Here is a 22,373-nt window from a genome sequence, read left to right on the forward strand (position 1 = left end):
AATACCCAGGATTAATTCTTAATTTAGGATCAAGTATGAACATTATGACACATGAAACAAGGTAACCAAGTATTTTGTTTACCCTGGGTTAAAGATAACACCGAGTTAACTACTACAAGTGCAAGAAGCCCTACTGAATACTTTTGTTAGCCACCAAATACAAGGATCTGATCAACTTTGATCAAACCATGTTTAGCACTGGCTTTCATTCTTTTTTTTATTGATTCATAGAAATGACAAAGAAAAACATATTTACAATGAATGAACATTTAACACCCACTACTACCCCTCCCCAAATCAACAACCCCCGCCCTGACCCCAATGAACATCCTCGTGGTCTTGCATAAATACACACACAGAGAAATGTTTTTTTTAATTTTTTATTATGGATTCAAGCTGTAGTACCCTCTCTAGACAACCACTTCTCTCCATAAAAGACAGAGAGAAGTAGAGTAAGAGATGTTTGGTTAGAGATAAGCATGTCTTCCTCTTGTGCTAACCTTGTGTGTAGAGTCTGGGTTGAGAAACTGTTGTTTTAAGCGCATCCAAGTAGTTTGTTCATCTTCTGTCATTGTATTTGGTGGGTTATGTCTCATTTGGGTCATTTCAATGTGATTATACTTGGTGCTAATGTTAGCCTGTATGTTTACTTTTAGAAGGACTTCTTGTTCATCCCTTATTTACAATGTTGATCTTTCTTATTCTACTGGATTGAGACAACTTCCACTACATTTGCTGTACTATTTATTGTGGGGATCTTAATGCTTCATGCCAATGTCATGGGTTTTTAAATTGAATCAACCAATAAAGTGTTGTTTGAATGCTACAAGGATACAGTTATTGCAACGTACCCTAAACTGAAGCTGAATTCCTTTAAAACACGTGTATGTTGGGAGCAACTACGTGAAATGACTGTTTGCTCATCCCTTGTTTAATATCTCCCTATCTTCACCTACACCCATGCTCAAAAAACACCAAAAGGAAAGCCATCTCTTGGACAATGAACAGATAAGCTAATTTTCTTTATATATATTTATTCACCCTGACAAACACACAGACATACATGCAACAGTCTTTATGTGTTGACCCTCTTTTTTTTTTGTATTTATTGTTTTTTTTGTGTGTGTGTGTGTGGTATATTTGATATAAACTTTATTGCAATTATTTCTGTGTTTGGACTTCTGGTTTGAGTGTTGCTGAGGCTAGTTAAAACAACTATAGTAGGCGGAGTCCTCCCTTATAAATGTATGTGTGATTTGCCCTACTGGGAGTTCTCAGCTGGACGGTTGGTTGCATACATGCATGCATGCATACATACATGCATTTATATTAGGGCTGTTGATTTAACGCGTTAATTCAGTGCGATTCATTTGACTAAATAACGCTAATAACCCAATTAATCGCAATGCCCGCACTGATATGGAAGATTCCTGAGAAATGCAAGCTTGTAGTACCACCTGTTTACTCCAGAGGGCAGTAAGTGAAATTTCAGCTGTGTGGCAATGTGCAGTTTACACAGTGAAGAAAAACACCCTAGAGCAAAAGAAGAACACAAACATGCATTACGTTCTTGCGTACAAAACACTTGGAGCGCAAATCCGAACAAAGAGATCTCAAGATGTGTTCTAAGTATTAAACTATATTTAACTTGATAGTGTCCTAAAAATTGTATGTTTATGATGCGACGCACCCGAGACGCTACACAAGCATGTCTGACGTAGGTGTAAATTGTCGGTCCTTAAACAAGCCCTCATAATAAATCCCGAACTGATTGACAAATTCTCTTGTGAAATGGATTGCTGTGAACATTTTTTTTTTTATATATTTAAAGATAACTATGTATCATTATTTCATCATTATATATTGAATTATATTTATATGAGGGTCTTTCTCAGCAAATATTTGTATATGCAATTAATCGGGACACCATGTAATTAATTCGATTAAAAAAATGTATCGATTGACAGTCCTAATAAATATATATACACACACACACACATATACATATTTATACACACACACACACACACACACACACACACACACACACACACACACACACACACACACATATACACACACACTGTAGGAGCCAAACTTACCACCTTATTTAATTTTTATAAATTTGTTAATTGAAATATCAGTTTGTTGGGTATTATTAATTGTGTTTATTTATCGGAGTGTGTGCCCTCTATAGGTGAGAGGGGAAAAGTTGTATAAAGGATAGGCCACCCCTGACAGGAAGGGGGGCGCTGTTGCAAGAGCACACAGTCTTTTGACTATGCACATGGAGCTAGGGTGGCATGGTGCAACAAACCTGCAAGCGGCCTAAAAGTTGTTTGTTTTGTTTTATGTTACAATGCATCTTTACTTTTGATTTAATAAACTTCAGTTATTTGTTTGGAACATCAACACGCCTCTCTGGATCTATTTATGGTAATTTGCACGCGTCAGAATCATAGCATCAGCATCTCCCACAGTGGACAAAAACAAGGACTAAAAATAGGAAACTTGTATTTACCACCACACACACACACACACACACACACACACACACATATACACACACACATCTAAACTACACCTCTCTCTCTCTCCACAGTCCCTCCCCGAGAGTCCCCCAAAATCATAAAATAACTGCCCCATTTCCCATCAAATGAATACCAGATCCCCAGCCTTCTACACAACACCTCCTCAAAAGCTGCCACCCTCCTCACACACTGGTCAGAACCATATTTTTTATGTCTTTATCTCTTACTTCGATGACTGCCCCATCGCCCAAAACACAGAGTCTGGGGCAAAACGAAACCTGAGTGCCCAACATGTCACACAAAACACTCTGAATCTTCAACCAAAATTCCTGGATCTCAGCACACCACCAAAAAACACGGGCAGTGTCTCAATCCTCCGAATTGCATCGCCAGCAGGTAGGTATGTCTTTTAGACCAAGCCTATACAATCTAGAGGGGGTCCAATAGAATCTATTAAAAATCTTGAATTGCATAAGGTGCACCCTTGTATCTCTAGATACAGATTTTTTGAATCCTAGCCCACACATAACAAGTTAAAATCTTTCTCCCATAATCTCTTGATAGAAGTTAAAGTTCCATTCCCCAGACTCTGAATCAGCAGAGAGTAATACACTGATGCCTCATGACCTTTTCCAAAACCAGTAAATCACCACTCCCAGAGTACACCTCTAAACTCACCAGGGTGTGATCTGAGACCAAGATGTTTCCAATAGAGCAGATGAAAAGAAGGACTTAGATACAGTGCATCCAGAAAGTATTCACAGCGCTTACTTTTTCACAATGTGAAAGAAGTTTGTTTGAAAATGTATTACATTATTTTTATTTATTTTTTAAATGGAAGAAGAAAAAAAAAAAGAAAAAAAAAAATCACTTAAGTATTCACAGCCTTTGCTCAATACTTTGTTGAAGCACCTTTGGCTACAAGCTTGGTACACCTATTTTTGGGCAGTTTCTACCATTCTTCTTTGCAGGACCTCTCAAGCTCAATCAGGTTGGATGGGAGCGTCGGTGCACAGCCATTTTCAGATCTCTCCAGATATGTTCAATCAGGTTCAAGTTTGGGCTCTGGCTGGGCCACTCAAGGACATTCACAAAGTTGTCCTGTAGCCACTCCTTTGTTATCTTGACTGTGCTTAAGGTTGCTGTCCTGTTGGAAGATGAACTTTCGCCCCAGTCTGAGGTCCAGAGCACTCTCATCTGCCTCCACCATGCTTCACTGTAGGGATGGTATTGGTCAGGTGATGAGCGGTGCCTCTTTTCCTCCAGACATGACTATTGCCAGTCAGGCCAAAGAGTTCAATCTCTGTTTCATCAGACCAGAGAATTTTGTTTCTCATGGTCTGAGAATCCTTCAGGTGACTTTTGGCAAACTCCAGGCGGGCTGTCATGTGCCTTTTACTGAGGAGAGGCTTCCGTCTGGCCACTCTACCATATAGGCCTGATTGGTGGAGTGCTGCAGAGATGGTTGTTCTTCTGGAAGTTTCACCTCTCTCCACAGAGAAATGCTGGAGCTCTGTCAGAGTGATCATCAGGTTCTTGGTCACCTCCCTGACTAAGGCCCTTCTCCCCCGATCGCTTAGTTTGGCCGGCTCTAGGAAGAGTCCTGTGGTTCCAAACTTCTTCCATTGTCGGATGGAGGCCACTGTGCTCATTGTGACCTTCAATGCTGCAGACATTTTTCTGTACCCTTCCCCAGATCTGTGCCTCGACACAATCCTGTCTCGGAGGTCTACAGACAATTGCTTGGACTTCATGGCTTGGTTTGTGCTGACATGCACTGTTAACTGTGGGACCTTATATAGACAGGTGTGTGCCTTTCCAAATCATGTCCAATCAACTGAATTTACCACAGGTGGACTCCAATCAAGTTATAGAAACATCTCAAGGATGATCAGTGGAAACAGGATGCACCTGAGCTCAATTTTGAGTGTCATGGCAAAGGCTGTGAATACTTATGTATATGTGAATTTTTATTTTTTTATTTTTAATACATTTGCAAAAATTCAAACAAACTTCTTTCACATTGTCATTATGGGGTATTGTTTGTAGAATTTTGAGGAAAATAATGAATTTAATCAATTCAGGAATAAGGCTGTAACATAACAAAAATGTGGAAAAAGTGAAGCGCTGTGAATACTTTCCAGATGCATTGTATTAAAAAATATATATTTAGAATAAATCTTATGGATTGATGAAAAAGATCATGTCCCTACCAGATGGGTCCAAAAGTCTTCAAATATCTGAAAGACCAAAATTTTTACACATCCTGTGAAGCGTCAATGTTGCTCTAAGGGACACAGTTTTGCTTCACTATGATCGAGGTCTTAGTCCATCAAAAGATTCAAGTTTCCTCCCAATATTATATCATGAGGGGTGCCAGCAGCTTGCAACATCCCTTCAAGATCTATAAAAAAGCCCTGATCATTAGCGTTAGGTGTGTAAATATTAGCCAAAATCAACCTTTGCCCCTGAATTTCTGCTAAAACAATATTGACTCTTCCTAATTTATCATTAATTTGTTTGAGACATTTAAATTGTAGAGGCTTACTTACAATGCATTGACTCCCCTGCTCTTAAGCAAGCACTAAAGAAAACATGTCCACCCCATATCATACCACATTTTTCAGCTTCCTATGGGAAGGATTCCTTGAAGAAACAATCATATTTCTTATGCTTAAGAAGAGAAATAACCTTCCTTTTATGGGGTGCCCCAACCCATTCACATCTGACATATTAAAAACAATAGATTGTGTGTCAAAAATAAAGTAACGACCACATTCCAACATTAGTGCAACAATCAAACCCCCCCCCCCCCCCCAAAAAAAAGAAATACAACAAAACATGCACCTAAACCCCGCACGTCCATCCCTCTAAACTCAAACAGTCCATGTACGCCTACGAGAGCTCCCGTGACAACTTTGCCATCGGAGTGCTTAAGTCCGGAGCTTCTATACAAATTTTGGGAGACAGAATTACACAACAGAAAATAATCTATAAAACAAAATCCAGCCAATAGGAGGCATAAGCTAAAAGAATGTGTAGATTCATCTACATAACTGTCCCGAAGGTGTGTTCCTCCACAAAACAAACTCCAGGCGCTAGGCGGAACAAGAACAAAAGAGGAGCTCAGTTTCCTCGGACAGTCAAGTGAATTTTCAGTCAGTCAGGCCCACTGGGCTGTTGCATGAGTGCTCTTATCACTCCAATGTATTGCAAGAAATATTCCACAGAACAAACTCCAACCAATAGTAGGGATAAGCACAAGGAATGTGCAAATTCATCCACAAACTGTCTCGAAGGATGGTTATCACACAATACAAACTCCAGCCGATAGGTGGAACCAGCACAAAAACAAACAAAAAAAGGCACTCAGCTTCCCCGGGACAATCAAGTGAATGTTCAGTGAGTCAGGCCCACTCGGCCGCATAGAGAGTACCACAAAATTACTTACTCAGTCTATTGACTTCATAAAGCACATCACTTACTGGGGACATGTAAATATTTTGCAGCCATCCTTAGAATCTATTCTCAATTTGGCCGGGAACATCAGTGCAAAAGTGACCTGCAGTTGATATAAGAGTTTCTTGCAGATCTAGAATCGATCACGTTTCTCTCTTGTCCAATTCGCAAAGTCTGGGAACAAGAAAATGCTTTGGTTCTTCCAAGAAAGCCTTCCTTTACTCCTCAAGTAACACAAGATCTTTATCGGATGATCTCATGAATTTGTCCAGAATTGATCGAGGCCTGACTCCTTCCATGGATCTCTAAGCCAGAACTCTGTGAGCTCGCTCAATTTCCAGCTTATGGCCTGTTATGTTGAGCAGACTCTTGAAGAGCCCGTCTAGGAATATCACCATATCTTGGCCTTCATCGACCTCAGGAACAATTCAGACATTGTTTCGCCAGTTACGACTGTCAAGTTCTTCCAACTTTTCCCAAACGTGCTCAAAGTCTGTTTTGGTTGCTAGCGGATTAGCAGCTAATTCCCTATCTTTCAGCCTTTTGCTCAGGGGTTGCAGCTTGAGCACGTGAGTGTCTTTTAATGTCTACAGAGCCCAAGGATTATGAATTCTTTGACATATTGTCTTCCTGGAACAGTTAAGAATCTGAGTGTATCGAATCTAACTGGTTATGACATTAAGTATTAAAACTAGCAAAGTGCACAGAGCTCGCCATTCACACGTCCGTCCCTCACATGGTGCCACGCGACTCCGGCTCTCATTATTTGTAAGATTTTTCACCTTAACAAATATTTTGTAGCTTCTGTGACTGATCAACCTTATCTGATTTGACTGATCAATCCAATATAGCAGCAGATACATCTAAAGCTGTCATAAATACTGATAATGAACATATGACTTGCCTTTGTAGTACATTTGTCTTGGTCATATTGTTAAAATACCTTTTTCATGTGGTATTTATTATATTTCATCCAGCATTATTGCCAAGACTTGATCGTCTTCAGTTTTACAACTACAAATGGTGAACATTTTTTTTAAAAAAACAACAACACAAGTTTTCTATGAATGCATCATGACGTTACATAAAAACTATCAATACTATCAGGAATATATGTAAATGTTGCAGTGAAACAGAACTCACCTGTCCTTGTCCCTGTCGCTCCAGGTCAACCACACACATGTCCACGATTGGACCCAGATTAGTGAAGGCTTCCATGACCACCACATATGAGCCATGATCATTGCTGTCCACATTCAGCTGCACAAACACACACACAATCACTCTGGTCTTTGACAAACATAATCAGAGGTTAAATGCAATGATAATCATTCTGCAAGAGGACTAACCTTAACTAGTTGAGAATCTCCAAGCCTGGAACCCACAAACACCACACCATTGTCCAGATATGTGAGACACTCAGCAATGGATGTCTATAAAACACACACAGACATACGTGTTGACAAAGAGTTGTCTTTTGAAAAACATGACAAGAGCAGATGTGGTGTAAAGTCTGGGCCCAACACAAAACTATTCTATTAAATTCTAGTCGTCCCAGATTTAAATCGGCTGCAGATACTACGAAAAACAGAATTGTTTTCTCAGCTAAAGGGGTGAGAAATCATTAACAGTACAAAAGGGAAGCAACAACCCATTTGAGAAGTTACTACTTTGAGTTGCTCGGACACATAAACACCTCTCCTAACAGCTCCACCCGCAGGTCTTTGAGGACCACCGCTCCGTCAATGAGCTCCTCTTTCTCCAACAGAAGCATGAAGAGTCGGCCCTCCATGTCACCCAGCAGATAGCGTGAGCCGTTGGGATCCACGCGGTTATGACACACGATGGTGCTTTGCTAGAATGACCACAACACAAAAATGTATTTAGCACACAAATTACAGTTTTAAATGAACAGGCAAAGATAAATCAAACTTTTTTTACCTTGATAGTTGGCGGTGCAATGGCCAAGTATTTGTCTCCATTATGATATGTGATGGACTCTTGTCCAATGATTATAGCACCACCAAATGGCTCTGGGACTACAATTTACAAATAAATACATTAGTGTCAAAAATCACTTGAAACAAATGTTAATAAATCAAAATATTTGAGGAGGTCTATTTTATTTTGAGATTTCACAGAGACAATAACAGATAGCAAACTTGCAAACATGCCCTTCAGAACATGCTTATGATCAAGAGCAATACTTTAAAATAACATTGTAGTATTGTAGGCCTAAATCCCAGTACATTTCACACAATGTAAAGGAAAAGAGAGAGGAGAAGATGCAATTTATGTGATGCTCTAAGCTACATCATATCTGGCCAACAAACGTGCTCGCTCCGGTGCAGTGGTCCATTCTGACGAGTGATTCCGATCTCACCACGGTGTTGTGTAAAAGACCACTCTCGTATCTGGGCCAGGAACCACTGTCAAGCTCAGGTGTGATTTTGAATTCTGCGCTGTAAAACAATCTCATGCATGAGGCAGCGCAGTGATTGGCTGGAAGTGTTCCTACTAATGAGTACCATATTTATCGGAAATAAAGTAGCACCTGGTCAAAATAGCGTGAAAGTATTATGTGAACCCTTTGGATTTACCTGCATTTATGTATAAATTTGTCTTAAAATCGGGTTTGATCTTAATCCAAGTTACAATAATGAACCAACATAATCTGTTTTAACTAATAACACACACACAAAAAAATATTGTATTGTTCTTGTTCCTTTTGAATGCATCATTCAAACATTCAGTTTGTAGGTTGGATAAAGTATGTGAACTGCTAGGCTAATGACATCAACTAAAGCTAATTAGAGTCAGGAGTTGGCCAACCTGGCATCTAATTAATGAAACGAGATTGGAGATGTGTGTTAAAGCTACTTTGACTCATAAAAAGCACTCCATTCACAAGCAGCATCTGCTGACATGGACCACGTCTTGCAAAAAAAAAGATTTCGGAAGACCTACAATCAAGAATTGTTGCTTTGCGTAAAGCTGGAAAGGGTTCAAATTTATCTCAAAAGAACTTATAAATCCACAGTTAGACAAATGGTCTATAAATGGAGATGATTTAGTACTGTGGCTATTATCCCTAGAAGTGGCCACTCAGCCAAGATGACTCAAAGGGCACACAGCAGAATGCTCAAGGAGGTAAAAAAGTGACATCTTAAGACTTGAAGGAATCATTGGAACTGATTAATATCTCTGCTAATGAGTCTACTACATGGAAATCATTAAACAGGGATGGTGTCCTGAAGATGCTATCCAACAAAAACATTGCTACATGCCTGAATTTTGCCAAAGACCACCTCAACACTCCACCACACTACTGGGAAAATGCTTTGTGGAGTGAAGAAACTAAGAGTGCTTTCGCACTTGGCTCAAATGCTTGGACCGAACCAGAGTTCACTTCCTCCCTCTCCTGCAGCCTGCGCTGGTCTGTGTTCACATTGTATATTATTTGGGTCCGAACTGTGGTCCGATTACATCATCAACATGAGTACAAGCTTCAGCTGTTTACCACTGTAATGAGTTAACAACTCAAGACGACATCACTGTGAAAGCTGAAGCTCAGTAGAAGTTGAGTGATGCAGCAGGAAAATTATTCTAAACATCAAAGTAAATCCACTACAGAATACCTTTAAAAAAAATAAAAAAATCCACCTTTTGGAGTGGCCAAACATTAACCCAATAGAAATGTTGTAGAATGACCTCAAGAAAGCCGTTCACACCAGACATCCTAAGAATATGGCTGAGCTGAAGCAGCTCTGTAAGGAAAAATGGCCCAAAATCCCTTCCGAAAGTTGTGCAGGTTTAATCCGCAGCTACCGGAAATGCTTGGTTGAGGTTACTGCTGCCAAAGGAAGATTGACCACTTATTAAACCCAAGGGTTCACTTACTTTTTCACAGCACTGTGAATATTTAATGGTATGCGTTCTGTTAAGACATGAAAGATTATAATTGGTTTTTTTGTGTTTTATCTAAAATATATTTATTGGCATTTTGTGCAAATATCTTGTACATATAAAAATGAAATAAACCACAGCTCTGCTTTCCCCCCACCCCCAAGGACAACCACACAACATATACAAGTACAAATAACGATAACATAACTTATATGTGTAATAGTTAAATGATACAATAAATGTACAATACAATAAAATGTAAAAAAAATTAATCCTCATCAGGGCTCTACAGTGAGAGTATTTCACTCGCATTTGCCCCTAAAAATAGATGTGTGTGAACCGGAAAAATTATTTACGAGCACAGTGTGCGATTAAAGATTACAAACGCGTAATCCCTTTAAAGACAATTGTTTAAAAATTACAAGACCCACATGTCTTGAGAAATGTGAACAATTGAAAAAAGTATCAGTACATTGCATTTTATTTTAAGCGAAAAATAGACGAGGAGAAAAAGGGATTTGGCGAGAGGGATTCGCAAGGTTCAACTAATGAAGTCTTTTCACAGGGTTTACCTGAGACGGCTAACGTTAGGGATGCTGAGAACAACGTTAGTGAAGCTACCGTGACCCCAGCTGTCACTTCAACGTCCACTGTAGCCGGTGGAGGGAGAACATATAGATTCAATGCAAATTGGCTCAAAATATTCCCATGGCTAGAGTTCGAAAACAACATCATGTTCTGCAAATATTGTAGAGGGCAGAAACAGGTGGGCAACTCGTCCTTCGTGTCAGGAAACCCGCATCTGAAATAGTGATGGGTCGTTTGCGTACGAGTCGGCACTTGTAGGTGAACGTTGGGAGCCGGCTCGCATATCAGAATCTATTTATACAAATATTTAAAAGAATTGAGATATGAATAATCAAAAGATTTAAAAATAATGAAAAAAATAAAAAATAATAATAATATAGGCCTAAATGCTCAAGCGCACACATTAGTTCTGACTGTCTGCTCAGACTAAAAGCCTCACCTGTTGTTCCTGTCAATCAGACACACAGTGTCAACCAATGAACCAAAGATACATATGCACATGTTTATATAGGCTACGTTAAAAAGTTATACTTAAAATGCACACGTGAAATAGCATCCTTTTTTACATTTATTTCAATTTGTTGGATGCTGCAGTTTTGCAAATTATTTATTTTTCGTTGATATGGTGCATTATTCTATAATCAGTACCGCTGCTACCTACATGCATACTACGCAGTTTGCGTAGGGCATCAACTTCCTAGGGGGGCACCATCTTACCCTAGGATGGCACCAGAAAGTCCACCGGCTGCCCTTACTCGCTCGCTATACGTTATTCAAGGACCCGAAAGCAGTTGAGGAACACTGACGATCGCTTCACGCTCATATCACGCATAGGGCATCAATTTGGCCAGTGGTGGCCCTGTCTATTATGCTGTTCAGATTGTATTAATTTGAAATGTTTAATTTATATGCACTTTGTTTATATATAATAAGTTGTACTTTAAATGCAAATGTTTAATATCATTATTTTTCATAACAAATCAATGCATTTTTAAATAAATTGTGGTTAAGGTAGAGTATGATTTTATTTAATAATGTAATTGTTGTTTTAACACCAATTATGAAAAGAGCCGGAATGCCCATTGCTAATCTGAAAAGAGATAGTGTAGCGAAACATAACATCTCACGACGGCATATCCAGTATGGCAAGCCGTTTTAACTTTTATTAATTTCCAGGATACGAATTCTTGATATCAACAATTCAATTTTCACTAGTTAAAATGATAGTTATTGATATCAGGAATTCGATATCTACTAGTAACAATGGCAATTTTTGATATCAGAAATTACATTTCCACTAGTAACAATGCCAATTCTTGATATCAACAATTACATTTTTACTAGTTAAAATGCTCATTCTAGATATCAACAATTGAATTGCTACTAGTAACAATGTTCATTTTTGATATCAATAATTCAATTTTCACTAGTGACAATGTTCATTTCTGATATCATGAATGTGATTGTTACTAGTAAGAAAGCCATTTTAGATATCTGAAATTATGTCGATATCATAAATACATTTTAAGATATCAAAAATTTAAATTTTTACTAGTAGCAATTAAATTGTTGATATCTAGAATAGACATTTTTACTAGTGACAATTGAATTCTTGATATCAAAAATAAAGGTTTTTACTAGTACGAATTGCATTTCTGATTTGTGAAATTGGAATTTCAACAAGAATTCAATTCTTGATATGAACAATTGATTTTGAATGGCAGCCTATGGTGATATGTCACTAGTGAAAATACAATTACAGATATAAAGAATTATAGTTTTTACTAGTTGAAATACAATTCTTGATATCTAGAATGAGCATTTTAACTAGTAAAAATGTAATTGTTGATATCATGAATTAGCATTGTTACTAGTGGAAATGTAATTTCTGATATCAAAAATTGCCATTGTTACTAGTAGATATCGAATTCCTGATATCAATAATTATCATTTTAACTAGTGAAAACTGAATTGTTGATATCAAGAATTCATATCCTGGAAATTAATAAAAGTTAAAATGGCTTGCCATATATCCAGTGATCTGGATGAGACAGGAGAAACCATCAAGCTCTGTGTCAGCAGCCTTGAGAAGGCAAGTGCTGCAGTCTGAGGAGGAGAAGAGGAAGCAGCTGAAAATAAAGATAAACATTGCATACTTCATTGTGAAAGAAGAAGAACCTTTCGTCAAATCTGGGCCGCTTATCAGACTCCACCACAAAAATGGAGTTTACATAATCACATACGACAATGTACGGAGATGATCGGTCAAATTGCTGACATAATGAGAGATCGCTGGCTGACCTCTAAGTATGCCAGACGGTCAACATACAAAAGCAGCTGGACAACTGATATCCTTTGATTCTAGTAGGCATGGGTCAATGTGTGATTTGGGTGGTATGTATGTACACACTCGTACACGCAGTATAAATATGTATGAAATAAATTGTTTGTTAATAAACTCTGTATTAAATTTTCACTGTGCTCCTAAATTTTTTCATTTAGGAGCGCATGTACTCCTTGGGAAAAAAAGTTAGCGTAGAGCCCTACTCATCTGAATTTTCAAGTGATAGATCAATTGTACCAATATAATTTAACAAAGGTTTCCATGTTTTATGAAAGGTTTTTAAAACACTCTTTTAGAGAAAAACTGATTTTTTTTTCCAGCTTTAAACACAAGAGAATTAATTTTATCCATCTATCATATGAAGGAGGGGATGTATGTTTCCACTTAAAGAGAATAAGCATCCTGGCAAATAGTGTGGTGAAAGCAACAACCTCTCATATATTTGAAGGCAAATTAGGCTTAAAAGGAATTCTAAACAGAGCTGTAAAAGGGTTTGGAGTGGCTGATATATTAAAGGATTTTCAAAAGTCTAAAATATTTTAGACTAAAACTCTGTCAGTCCTGGACAGGACCAGAACATGCAAGTGTGATTGGCTGGAGATTGTCTGCACCTATTGCAAATATGGCTTCTGTTTGGGTATATTTTGGCTAGTCTGGCATTGGTGTAGTGTAGAGTATATGAAGAATCTTGCATTGCATCAAACTGTACCAGGCACATATAGAGGAAGAATGTACTAAATTAATTATATAATCCCACTCCATTTCAAGTATAGTGACCCCCAGCTCAAGTATTTTTGAGTAAAATAGTGGGGCCAGGACTTACTTAACCTATTAATTCATAAATTACAGAGATTAGCCCTTTTCTGTCTGAGCTAAGAGAGAGAAGCGTGTCCATTTTATAATCAGGAGGGAGATTAGGAAACTGGGGAAACTGACTTTGTACAAAATGTCTGATTTGAAAGCAAACAATATGCCTTTTAGGAAGCTCAACCTTTTCTAACAATTCTGAAAAGGATAACAATATTCATTGTCGTAAAGGTCCTTAATGGTACGGAGACCCCTAGAAGACCAGTCATGAAAAACTGGATCAGAACATGATGGTAGAAGAGATAAATGGGTCACTATAGGAGCCAGAGATGATTGTCTGATTAATCCAAAATGCTTCCTAAATTTAACCCATATTTTAAGAGTATTAGCCACTACTAAACTGTCCGAGATATTTTTACCGTTTTAGGGAAGCTGAGATCAAATCATCGAATGAAGGGAGAATTTTGAGGATGACAATTCCATTCGGGCCCAAACAGGATGTTCAGGAGATCTTGGGGAGTTGATCAAATACAAAAAAGTATTGATATTACAGGCCCAGTAATACTGTTGAAAAGTTGGTAAAGCGAGGCCCCCTTTGGACTTTGAGAACCCTTCGCCTTATCAGTGCACCCCCCAAAAAAAAAAAGTTAGTTGTCCGATTTAGAGTGACAAAAAATGACTTGTTAATGAAAATGGGTATATGATGAAAGAGATATAAAAATTGTCATTTAAACAAAGTTAATATGGCCAATTAACGATATTGCAAGAGAGGACCACCTCTCTATATCTGTCTTATAATCCTCAATTAAAGAATTAAATGTTTTTCTAAAGATAGCTGTGACTGACTTGAATACACCTGAGTGATGAATATGCCTAGATATCTGAATCCTTCCTGAGCCCATTTAAAAGGGAAAGGATGTTGGGAGAGTTTCTCAGCTGTTAAATTGATAGGGAACAATTCGCTAGATTCAATTTGTAACCAGAGAATTTGCCAGATCATTAAAAAAAATCTTGAGCATTGGTGGTAATGATGAAATGGGGTTAGCTATATATATATAAAAAAAGGTTGTCTGCATAAAGGGACAGTTTATAAGGTTTCAAACTGGGTAATGCCCTCAAACACTTCCTCACTTTGCAACCAAATGGCCAGTGGCTCAATAGCAAAGGAAAATAAAAGAGGCAAAAGAGGGCAAACATGGCATGTGCCTCGATGAAGTGGAAAGGCCCTAGAATGTGTTGCATTGGTGTGCACAGATGCTACAGGAGAGGAGTATAATAATCAAATCCATGATATAAAATTGGAACAGAAACCAAATTTATTTCAAATAAAAAACAAGTAATCCCACTCAACCCTGTCGAATGCCTTCTCAGCATCGAGGGGCAATACAACTTCGGCAGTGTCAGAGCTTGTAGAAAGGATAGTATTAAAACGTCTTCTGGTATTATAAAAAGAGTCTCCCAATCATAAAACCTGTCTGGTCAGGAGAAATAACAGCAGGCAACACTTGCTGAAGGTGAAGGGCAAGAATCTTAGATAGAATTTTAAAGTCCACATTTAACAATGAAATTGGCCTGTAGCTACTGCAAAGTAGTGGATCATTATCTTTCTTAAGCAACAATGAAATGGATGCCGCAGACATGGTTGTTGGGAGCCAGCCTGAAAGAAAGGCCTCATTATATACTCTCTGTAGAATTGGGGCTAGAACAAAGTGCCATTCTGAAGTGAATTAATTGCCTCTTGTACTTCTGTGGTAGACACAGGCCTGGCCAAATCGTTTGTGGAGCTATCATTAAATTCCATCAGTATGTGGACTTTGCAACGAGAGGGCAACATACCAGGGGCATTCCGGCCCCACCCCCACCTCGGCTACTCAAACCACATCTCTGTTATGCTAAACCGCTCGTCAGGTGCACAAAACCGCTTCAGAAGCAGGTGAAAACCTGGCCAGCAGGAGCCATCTCTGTTCTTCAGGACTGTTTTGAGTGCACTGACTGGCACATGTTCAGGGAGGCTGCAACATATGCGACTCTACCAACTTGGAGGAATACACAGCATCAGTGATCAGCTACATCAACAATTGCATTGATGATGTCACTTTCTCCAAGGCCATCACCACACGCTCCAACCAGAAGCCGTGGATGATTGCAAATCGCACACACGCCCAGAGAATCCAGTCACTTCCAGGACAGCGGCGACACACAGCGCATGTGGCAGGGCATCCAGGCCATCACCAACTACAGGACAACATCAGTTGCCTGTGACAAAGATGCCTCCCTTCCAGATGCGCTGAACGACTTCCACACTCGGTTTGAGGCGCAGAACTATGTGGTCGTCGTGGTCTTACCACGGCCGATGTGAGGAAAACTCTACGTAGAGTTAACACACGGAAGGCTGCTGGACCAGACAACATTCCTGGCAGAGTTCTCAGAGGATGTGCAGACCTCTCTGAGCAGCGCCGTCGTTCCAACTTGCTTCAAGGCCACCACCACCGTCCCCATGACAAAGTTGTCTTCAGTGTCCTGCCTCAACGACTACCATCCCATCGCACTCACATCCATCATCATGAAGTGCTTCGAGAGGCTCGTCATGAGGCACATTAAGACCCAGCTGCCCCCCCTCACTAGACCCACTGCAGTTCGTGTATCGCCTCAACCGTTCAACAGACGACGCCAACGCCACCACCCTCCATCTGGCCCTCACCCACCTAGATAAAAAGGACTCAATACTCACAGCTTGAACCACATCAAGTTCGCCAATGACACAACCGTGGTGGGTCTCATCAGCAAGAATGACGAGTCAGCATACAGAGAGGAGGTGCAGCGGCTAACGGACTGGTGTAGAGCCAACAACCTGTCTCTGAATGTCGACAAAACAAAAGAGATGGTTGTTGACTTTAGGAGAACACAGAGTAACCACTCTCCTCTGAATATCGACGGCTCCTCTGTGGAGATTGTCAAGAGCACCAAATTCCTAGGTGATCACCTGGTGGAGAACTTCACCTGGTCCCTCAACACCAGCTCTATTACCAAGAAAGCCCAGCAGCATCTCTGCTTTCTTAGAAGGCTGAGAAAAGCACATCTCCCACCCCCAATCCTCACTACATTCTATAGAGGGACTATTGAGAGCATCCTGAGCAGCTGCATCACTGCCTGGTTTGGGACATGCACCGCTTCGGACCGCAAAGCCCTGCAGAGGATAGGGAGAACAGCTGAGAAGATCATCGGGGTCTCTCTTCCCTCCATCAAAGACATTTAGACAAAACTCTGCATCTGCAAAGCAATCAGCATTGTGGATGACCCCACACAAAAACTCTTCACCTTCCTGCCGTCTGGCAAAAGGTACCGAAGCATTCAGGCTTCTTCCCCCAAGCCATCAGACTCCTCAAAACTCAGAGACTGGACTGACACTTTTTTACTCTTATTACAACACACTATAATCCCCAACCACGAGAATATCAGAATTAGAATTATTACTGCAAATCATATAAATAATATTTTAATTTCCTTATGTGACAATTATTTTTAACAGCACCTCGAATGAAACTTTTCAGTCACAAATATGGTATACAACAACTATACAACTTATATTGCAGTTTATGGACACTAGGGACCATTTAAACAGAATGGGTGCATACATAACATTTGCTAAACTAAACAGCAGGAAAATGCATTGCTGAATAAATAAACGTAATCTGTATTCTATAACTACAGTCTTGCTAGTTTTTATGTTCTCAAAACCAAAAACTCAAACTTTACTAGTCAAATAGCAACCCACATATGATGAGAAGACGATCAAGTTGCTCCCAACTTACATAGCTCCAGTAACACAGGTGTCAGTCAACATTGGGTTGCTCAGAGACAACACGCTGAGAATCCTACTACCGCTTGACCTCCTTGGCTGAAATAAAGTCTCTTGATTCATAATTCCAATGGAACAAATGTCAGTCAACATCAGGTTGTTAAGAACCGGCGTGCTGAGAATCCAAATACCACTTGCCCTCCTCTGTCGATGTGAACCACTTGTTGCGCCATTCTCTTGTCGATATACGAAGTCTAGCCAGATACAAAAGAGCCGGTTTGAATCCCTGTTTGTACATATCGGCCATGACTTGATGAAACAGAGTCTGCTGCTCCATTACCTCGGGCCTATAATCTTCATAGATAGCGATTAGTTTCCCTTGAAACTGTAGTTCCCCTCGTTTTTTACGGGCCTCGCGAATGACTGTGTCTTTTAATTGGTAAAGATGAAAAGGGACCACAACTGCTCTTTGTCTCTCCCCTGTCTTGCTTTTAGCAATGAGGGATCTGTGTGCCCGATCCAGCTCTGGGGGAGGACAGTACTTGGTTACCGAAAACTTCAAAAAGCAACTCGATGAAGAATGTCGTTGGTCATGGACTCTCGATCGACTCGGGTACGCAGATGATCCTTATGTTGTTACATTTGCTTCGGGCCTCTAGATCCGCGGCCTTGGCTTTAAACCTCGCGTTGCTCTCTGTTAAGGCAACGAGGGAGGTTTCTAGACGTTCCACCCACTCACCAAGCGATTCCGCGGGGGACTCAAGTGAGGGAAGTAGTTGTCCATGATCAGATACTGTGGCTTGCATAGTCAAGTTTTATTTATAGAGTTGAAATTGCAGCCTTGAACTCGGCCGCCAAAGCCGCTCTATGCTCTTCCAACAGATCTGTTAGTGCCGCGATGTTCACTTCGTTTGGCGTAACGGGCACCTCGGCTCTCATGTTTGCTACTTAGATGTTTTCGCTGTTTTAGTTGCCATTTTAAATGGATACTGTTATTCAAAAGCCATCTTATTAGTTTTTGTAGAGTGTCAGGACAAAGTCAGTGGGGTAGTTATATAAATAAACAAAACTGAATGGGGAAGAGAGACAGGCACGTCTACTCCATTGCGCTGCTCACCGGAATATTGAAAGATTATAATTGTTTGTGTGTTGTTAGCTTAAGCACATTGTGTTTGTCTATACTCATGAATTGATAAAGATTAGATCACATTTTATGAACAATTAATGCAGAAAATCATCTCATTCCAAAGCGTTCACCATACTTTTCTTGCCACTTTAAGTCGCATCTGCATATAAGTCGCAATGACAGAGTTTGCATGCAGCAGGCATTAGGATCCTGGAGCAGTCGCCCGACTTCCTTTCAGCCACTCAGATGTCAAGACTTGCTCTGTGAAGGTTACCTACCATCTACTCATCACATCACGGTGCACTGGGGCTTGTTTTAATATGGATAATTTGCTTCAAGTAATGGTGTGCAACAATTTTTCATATTCAGTTAGTTTCACGAAGTTACAAGTAAAAAATTGACAAGACACACAACTTATTTTGTATTCTACAGGAGAACTTTCTGATCTGTGAGAAGCTTTAACCTTATGTTTAACAGTATGGTGGTACGATGTGTTTATATCCATACAATGCATGTCAATGGGGTTCAACAATTCCAAGCTCCAAAAAGCACAAAAAGGCATCATAAAGGTAATCCATATGACTCGAGTGGTTTTATCCATGTCTTCTGAACCAATACGATTGGTTTTGGGTGAGAAATGGACCAAAATGTAACTCCTTTTTCACTCTAAATCTTGACATTTGCAGTCTCCTTGGCGTGATAATAATTTTAAGCTTAATTACTCTTCCTCGCGTTTAACAAATGTGCAGAGCACTTTACATGCTTCAGAAGACATGAAATAAACCACTCGAGTCATTTGGTGGTGGTGTAGTGGCTAAAGCACAGGGATGTTAATCAGAAGGTCACAGGTTCTAACCCCATGGCCACCACCATTGTGTCCTTGAGCAAGGCACTTAACTCCAGGTTGTTCTGGGGGTTATTGTCCCTGTAATAATTGCACTGTAAGTCGCTTTGGATAAAAGCGTCTGCCAAATGCATAAATGTAAACGTGAAATGTGAAGCTTGGAAGTTTTGGACCCCATTGACTTACATTATAAACACATCATTACATCTATTAAAATTTCTTTCTTTGTGATCAATGGAAGAAAGAAAGTTATACAATTTTGAGACAGCATAAGTGTGAGAATTATCATTTTTGGGTGAACTATTCCTTAACTCAATGTCATCCAGTTAAAAACCCAGTTCTCATGGACAGTAGATGGTGAATATGTAAATATTGTTCATGAACTGGTCAGATACAGTTGTTAGTCACCTGGAATAACCATTGAAGCTTCAGCCTCCACATTCTCCTGCTTCCAGGGTCCTTTATTAAACTCCTTCTCCCTCAGAGACACCTCATACGTCTTCACATGTCGACCCTGAGGGTCCTACACAACAGCAGACGACATGAAAATACACTTGAGCATGCATCACGGGCTGTTTCTAACACATTCGGTCCGGCGTGAATGCAAGGTGTACCTGATATATGAAGCAGACAGTGGGCGCCTGGCAGCCGTACAGGAACTGAACATCAATGACCTGCAGCTCCTCCAGACGAATGTTGAATGCTTTCAGCTCACGGTTATCACGGTCCAGTGGAACGACTTTAAACAGCCCATCGTACAGACGCAAGCCGATCATACGACACTCCGGATCCACAATACCAATGATCCCTGTCTCAGATGGACGCCCGATCCGGTCCTGTTAAAAACACAGGGATAATGTAATCAAAGTTCTCATGAAACACAGCTTAACAGATATGAGCAAATTATGATTTAAGGTTGTGTTCGGTGTGGTAGTGGTACCTGCACGTTGCCATGAGCACGAGTGATGATGTCGATGCTGTCTCCGTTCTGTTTGTACTCCAGGATACAGGCATTGTATTTAGCGGTCAGAATAAACAGAAGATCTTTACACTCTCCCTTCACACAAAGCAAACAAACAACTTTAATCATAGCACCTTCATGTTGCAGATATATTTCCATGTGTCATTTCTTCATTTGAGTCTAAGATGAATGTGTCTTACCTTAGGTCTGAAGAGTTCCATGACTGCGATCTTGCCGTACATTCCAACCTCTTTGACCGGCCGCAGACCTTCAGCGGTGACCACATAGATTTCCAGACGCGTGTTCTTAGCTATCAGCAGATTCAGATCTTCAGCAGATGTGAAGTGACCTGTAGAAGAAGTGTCACTGTAAATACAACATACTCACATATTCATAAATTGTGCTTCTTTAGTTCAGATCATGCTAAAATAACAAAAGCTATTTTTCAGACTGGTCCAGCTAATGTGCATTCTCAAGTCGATTGACAGATGATGTCAATATTTAAAAGGTGATTAGCTCTTTTTTTATTTTACGTTCACCATATTGGATGTTTCAGTGTCTCATATACTCCCATTCACGACTAGATCAATAAACTAGCAACATTCACTTAAAAATAAACAGTGAATTTTCAAGAACTTTCCAGTCATTTGTGATTTCTGGAAACCGATTTTCGAAACAAATTTATATTCAGAATGTTTGCTATTGAACTATTCAGACAGATCTGTACTATTTTGAACAAATATCTGCTAAGAAATTACTCAAAAGAAGGAATTGCTCACAAATGTGGATACCACTGTGGCTTGCAAGCCAGTTCTAGTCCAAACAAGCTCTAATCAAGAGTTAGATTTAGATCACAGAATATTTTAGAAGCACAATGTAACTCAGAAAGTCTATATTTACTAAAGAAGTTTCTATGACTTTTAAGATTTTATTAACTTTACCAATGACATTTCCAGGCTTGAAAAACACAATTCCCGAATATTTCCTGGTTTAGCATAACGATGGAAACTCTGGTAATCTTACGGACACAATATTCAGCAAGCAATTATTACTGTAATATTATAGATACTGAGTAAGTAAATTATTTATGCAAACCAAAAACACATGCAGGATTCCAATGCAGCTGGCTTTGTGTAGAGCACATGGTGTTTACATGCGATTTTTGAGCGTTTATCATCTACATTCTTAGTTTCCTTTAAAAAAAATTATGTGTTTCTATGAACTCAAACAGGAGTAAAACACGTTAGCAGAAGTTCAATTTACCTAAAGTCTGTGTCATATTTACTACAACACCAGAGACACTGCAAAGTGACAGCTTTATTTAAATTCATTTTAAATTGTGCAGATCGTTAAATCATGCGGATATGATCAGAAATAACTTAATTCGTCATAATGATATTATAAACATTAATATTCGCACAGATGATGTTGTTGTTTTGTTGTTGTTGTTGTTGTTGTTGTTGTTGTTGTTGAGTCGTGGCCTGCAGAGCTCGCGCGCGGGAGATAAACACATGCGCACTAACTCACCAGTGATACAGGCGTTCACTGCTGTGGGCTTCTGCGCGGTGACCACGTAGTTGTATGACATGGCGTTCTTTTATTAAACACGAACAGCCAGAAATATCTTTCAAATCGTGTTTAGGGTCGGATATGTTGCATGAATCCTCTGAAGTGCACTCAGATAAGCAGCACAGCTTCACAATGCTGCACAATGTATGAGCGCCGCCTGCGGTCTGGGGGACACACTTCTCTTCTTCTTCTGCTTTGGTTTTATGGCGGGTGGCACCAACATTAAGGTGTATTATCGCCACCTACTGTGTTGAAGTGTGGACCAGCTTTTACCCCATTTCGTGAGAAAAAAAAACTGAAATTCTCTTAATTAACTGAGATAATGAAATACACTCTCTAATCCATGAATAAGTATATTTTTAAGCTTTATTTCTTCCACTCCCACATTTCTTAATTCCCTTTTCATTGTTTCTCATTCATTAGAATACCTTTAGCAGAC

General features: G+C 39.6%; 1 protein-coding gene across 4 annotated transcripts in view; it reads right to left on the reverse strand.

The window, feature by feature from the left end:
• LOC127661435 (DNA damage-binding protein 1) overlaps nucleotides 1-22,062 on the reverse strand; it is a 105,209-nt gene extending 83,147 nt beyond the window's left edge. For 3 of the 4 annotated variants that reach the window (XM_052152147.1, XM_052152146.1, XM_052152144.1), the window contains exons 1-9: nucleotides 21,893-22,062; nucleotides 20,566-20,714; nucleotides 20,345-20,461; nucleotides 20,019-20,240; nucleotides 19,813-19,927; nucleotides 7,932-8,029; nucleotides 7,687-7,845; nucleotides 7,340-7,423; nucleotides 7,134-7,250 (exon numbers count right to left, since the gene is read on the reverse strand). In XM_052152147.1, the coding sequence (XP_052008107.1) occupies nucleotides 7,134-7,250; nucleotides 7,340-7,423; nucleotides 7,687-7,845; nucleotides 7,932-8,029; nucleotides 19,813-19,927; nucleotides 20,019-20,240; nucleotides 20,345-20,461; nucleotides 20,566-20,714; nucleotides 21,893-21,953 (1,122 nt within the window). In that variant the 5' untranslated portion in view covers nucleotides 21,954-22,062. Of the gene's footprint in view, nucleotides 1-7,133; nucleotides 7,251-7,339; nucleotides 7,424-7,686; nucleotides 7,846-7,931; nucleotides 8,030-19,812; nucleotides 19,928-20,018; nucleotides 20,241-20,344; nucleotides 20,462-20,565; nucleotides 20,715-21,628; nucleotides 21,826-21,892 lie in introns of those variants that run through there. The other variant, XM_052152145.1, reaches the window with a different exon arrangement.
• Between the last annotated feature and the right edge of the window lie 311 nt (nucleotides 22,063-22,373).

This window comes from Xyrauchen texanus, chromosome 21 (assembly GCF_025860055.1).
Source record: "Xyrauchen texanus isolate HMW12.3.18 chromosome 21, RBS_HiC_50CHRs, whole genome shotgun sequence".
Taxonomy (NCBI): domain Eukaryota; kingdom Metazoa; phylum Chordata; class Actinopteri; order Cypriniformes; family Catostomidae; genus Xyrauchen; species Xyrauchen texanus.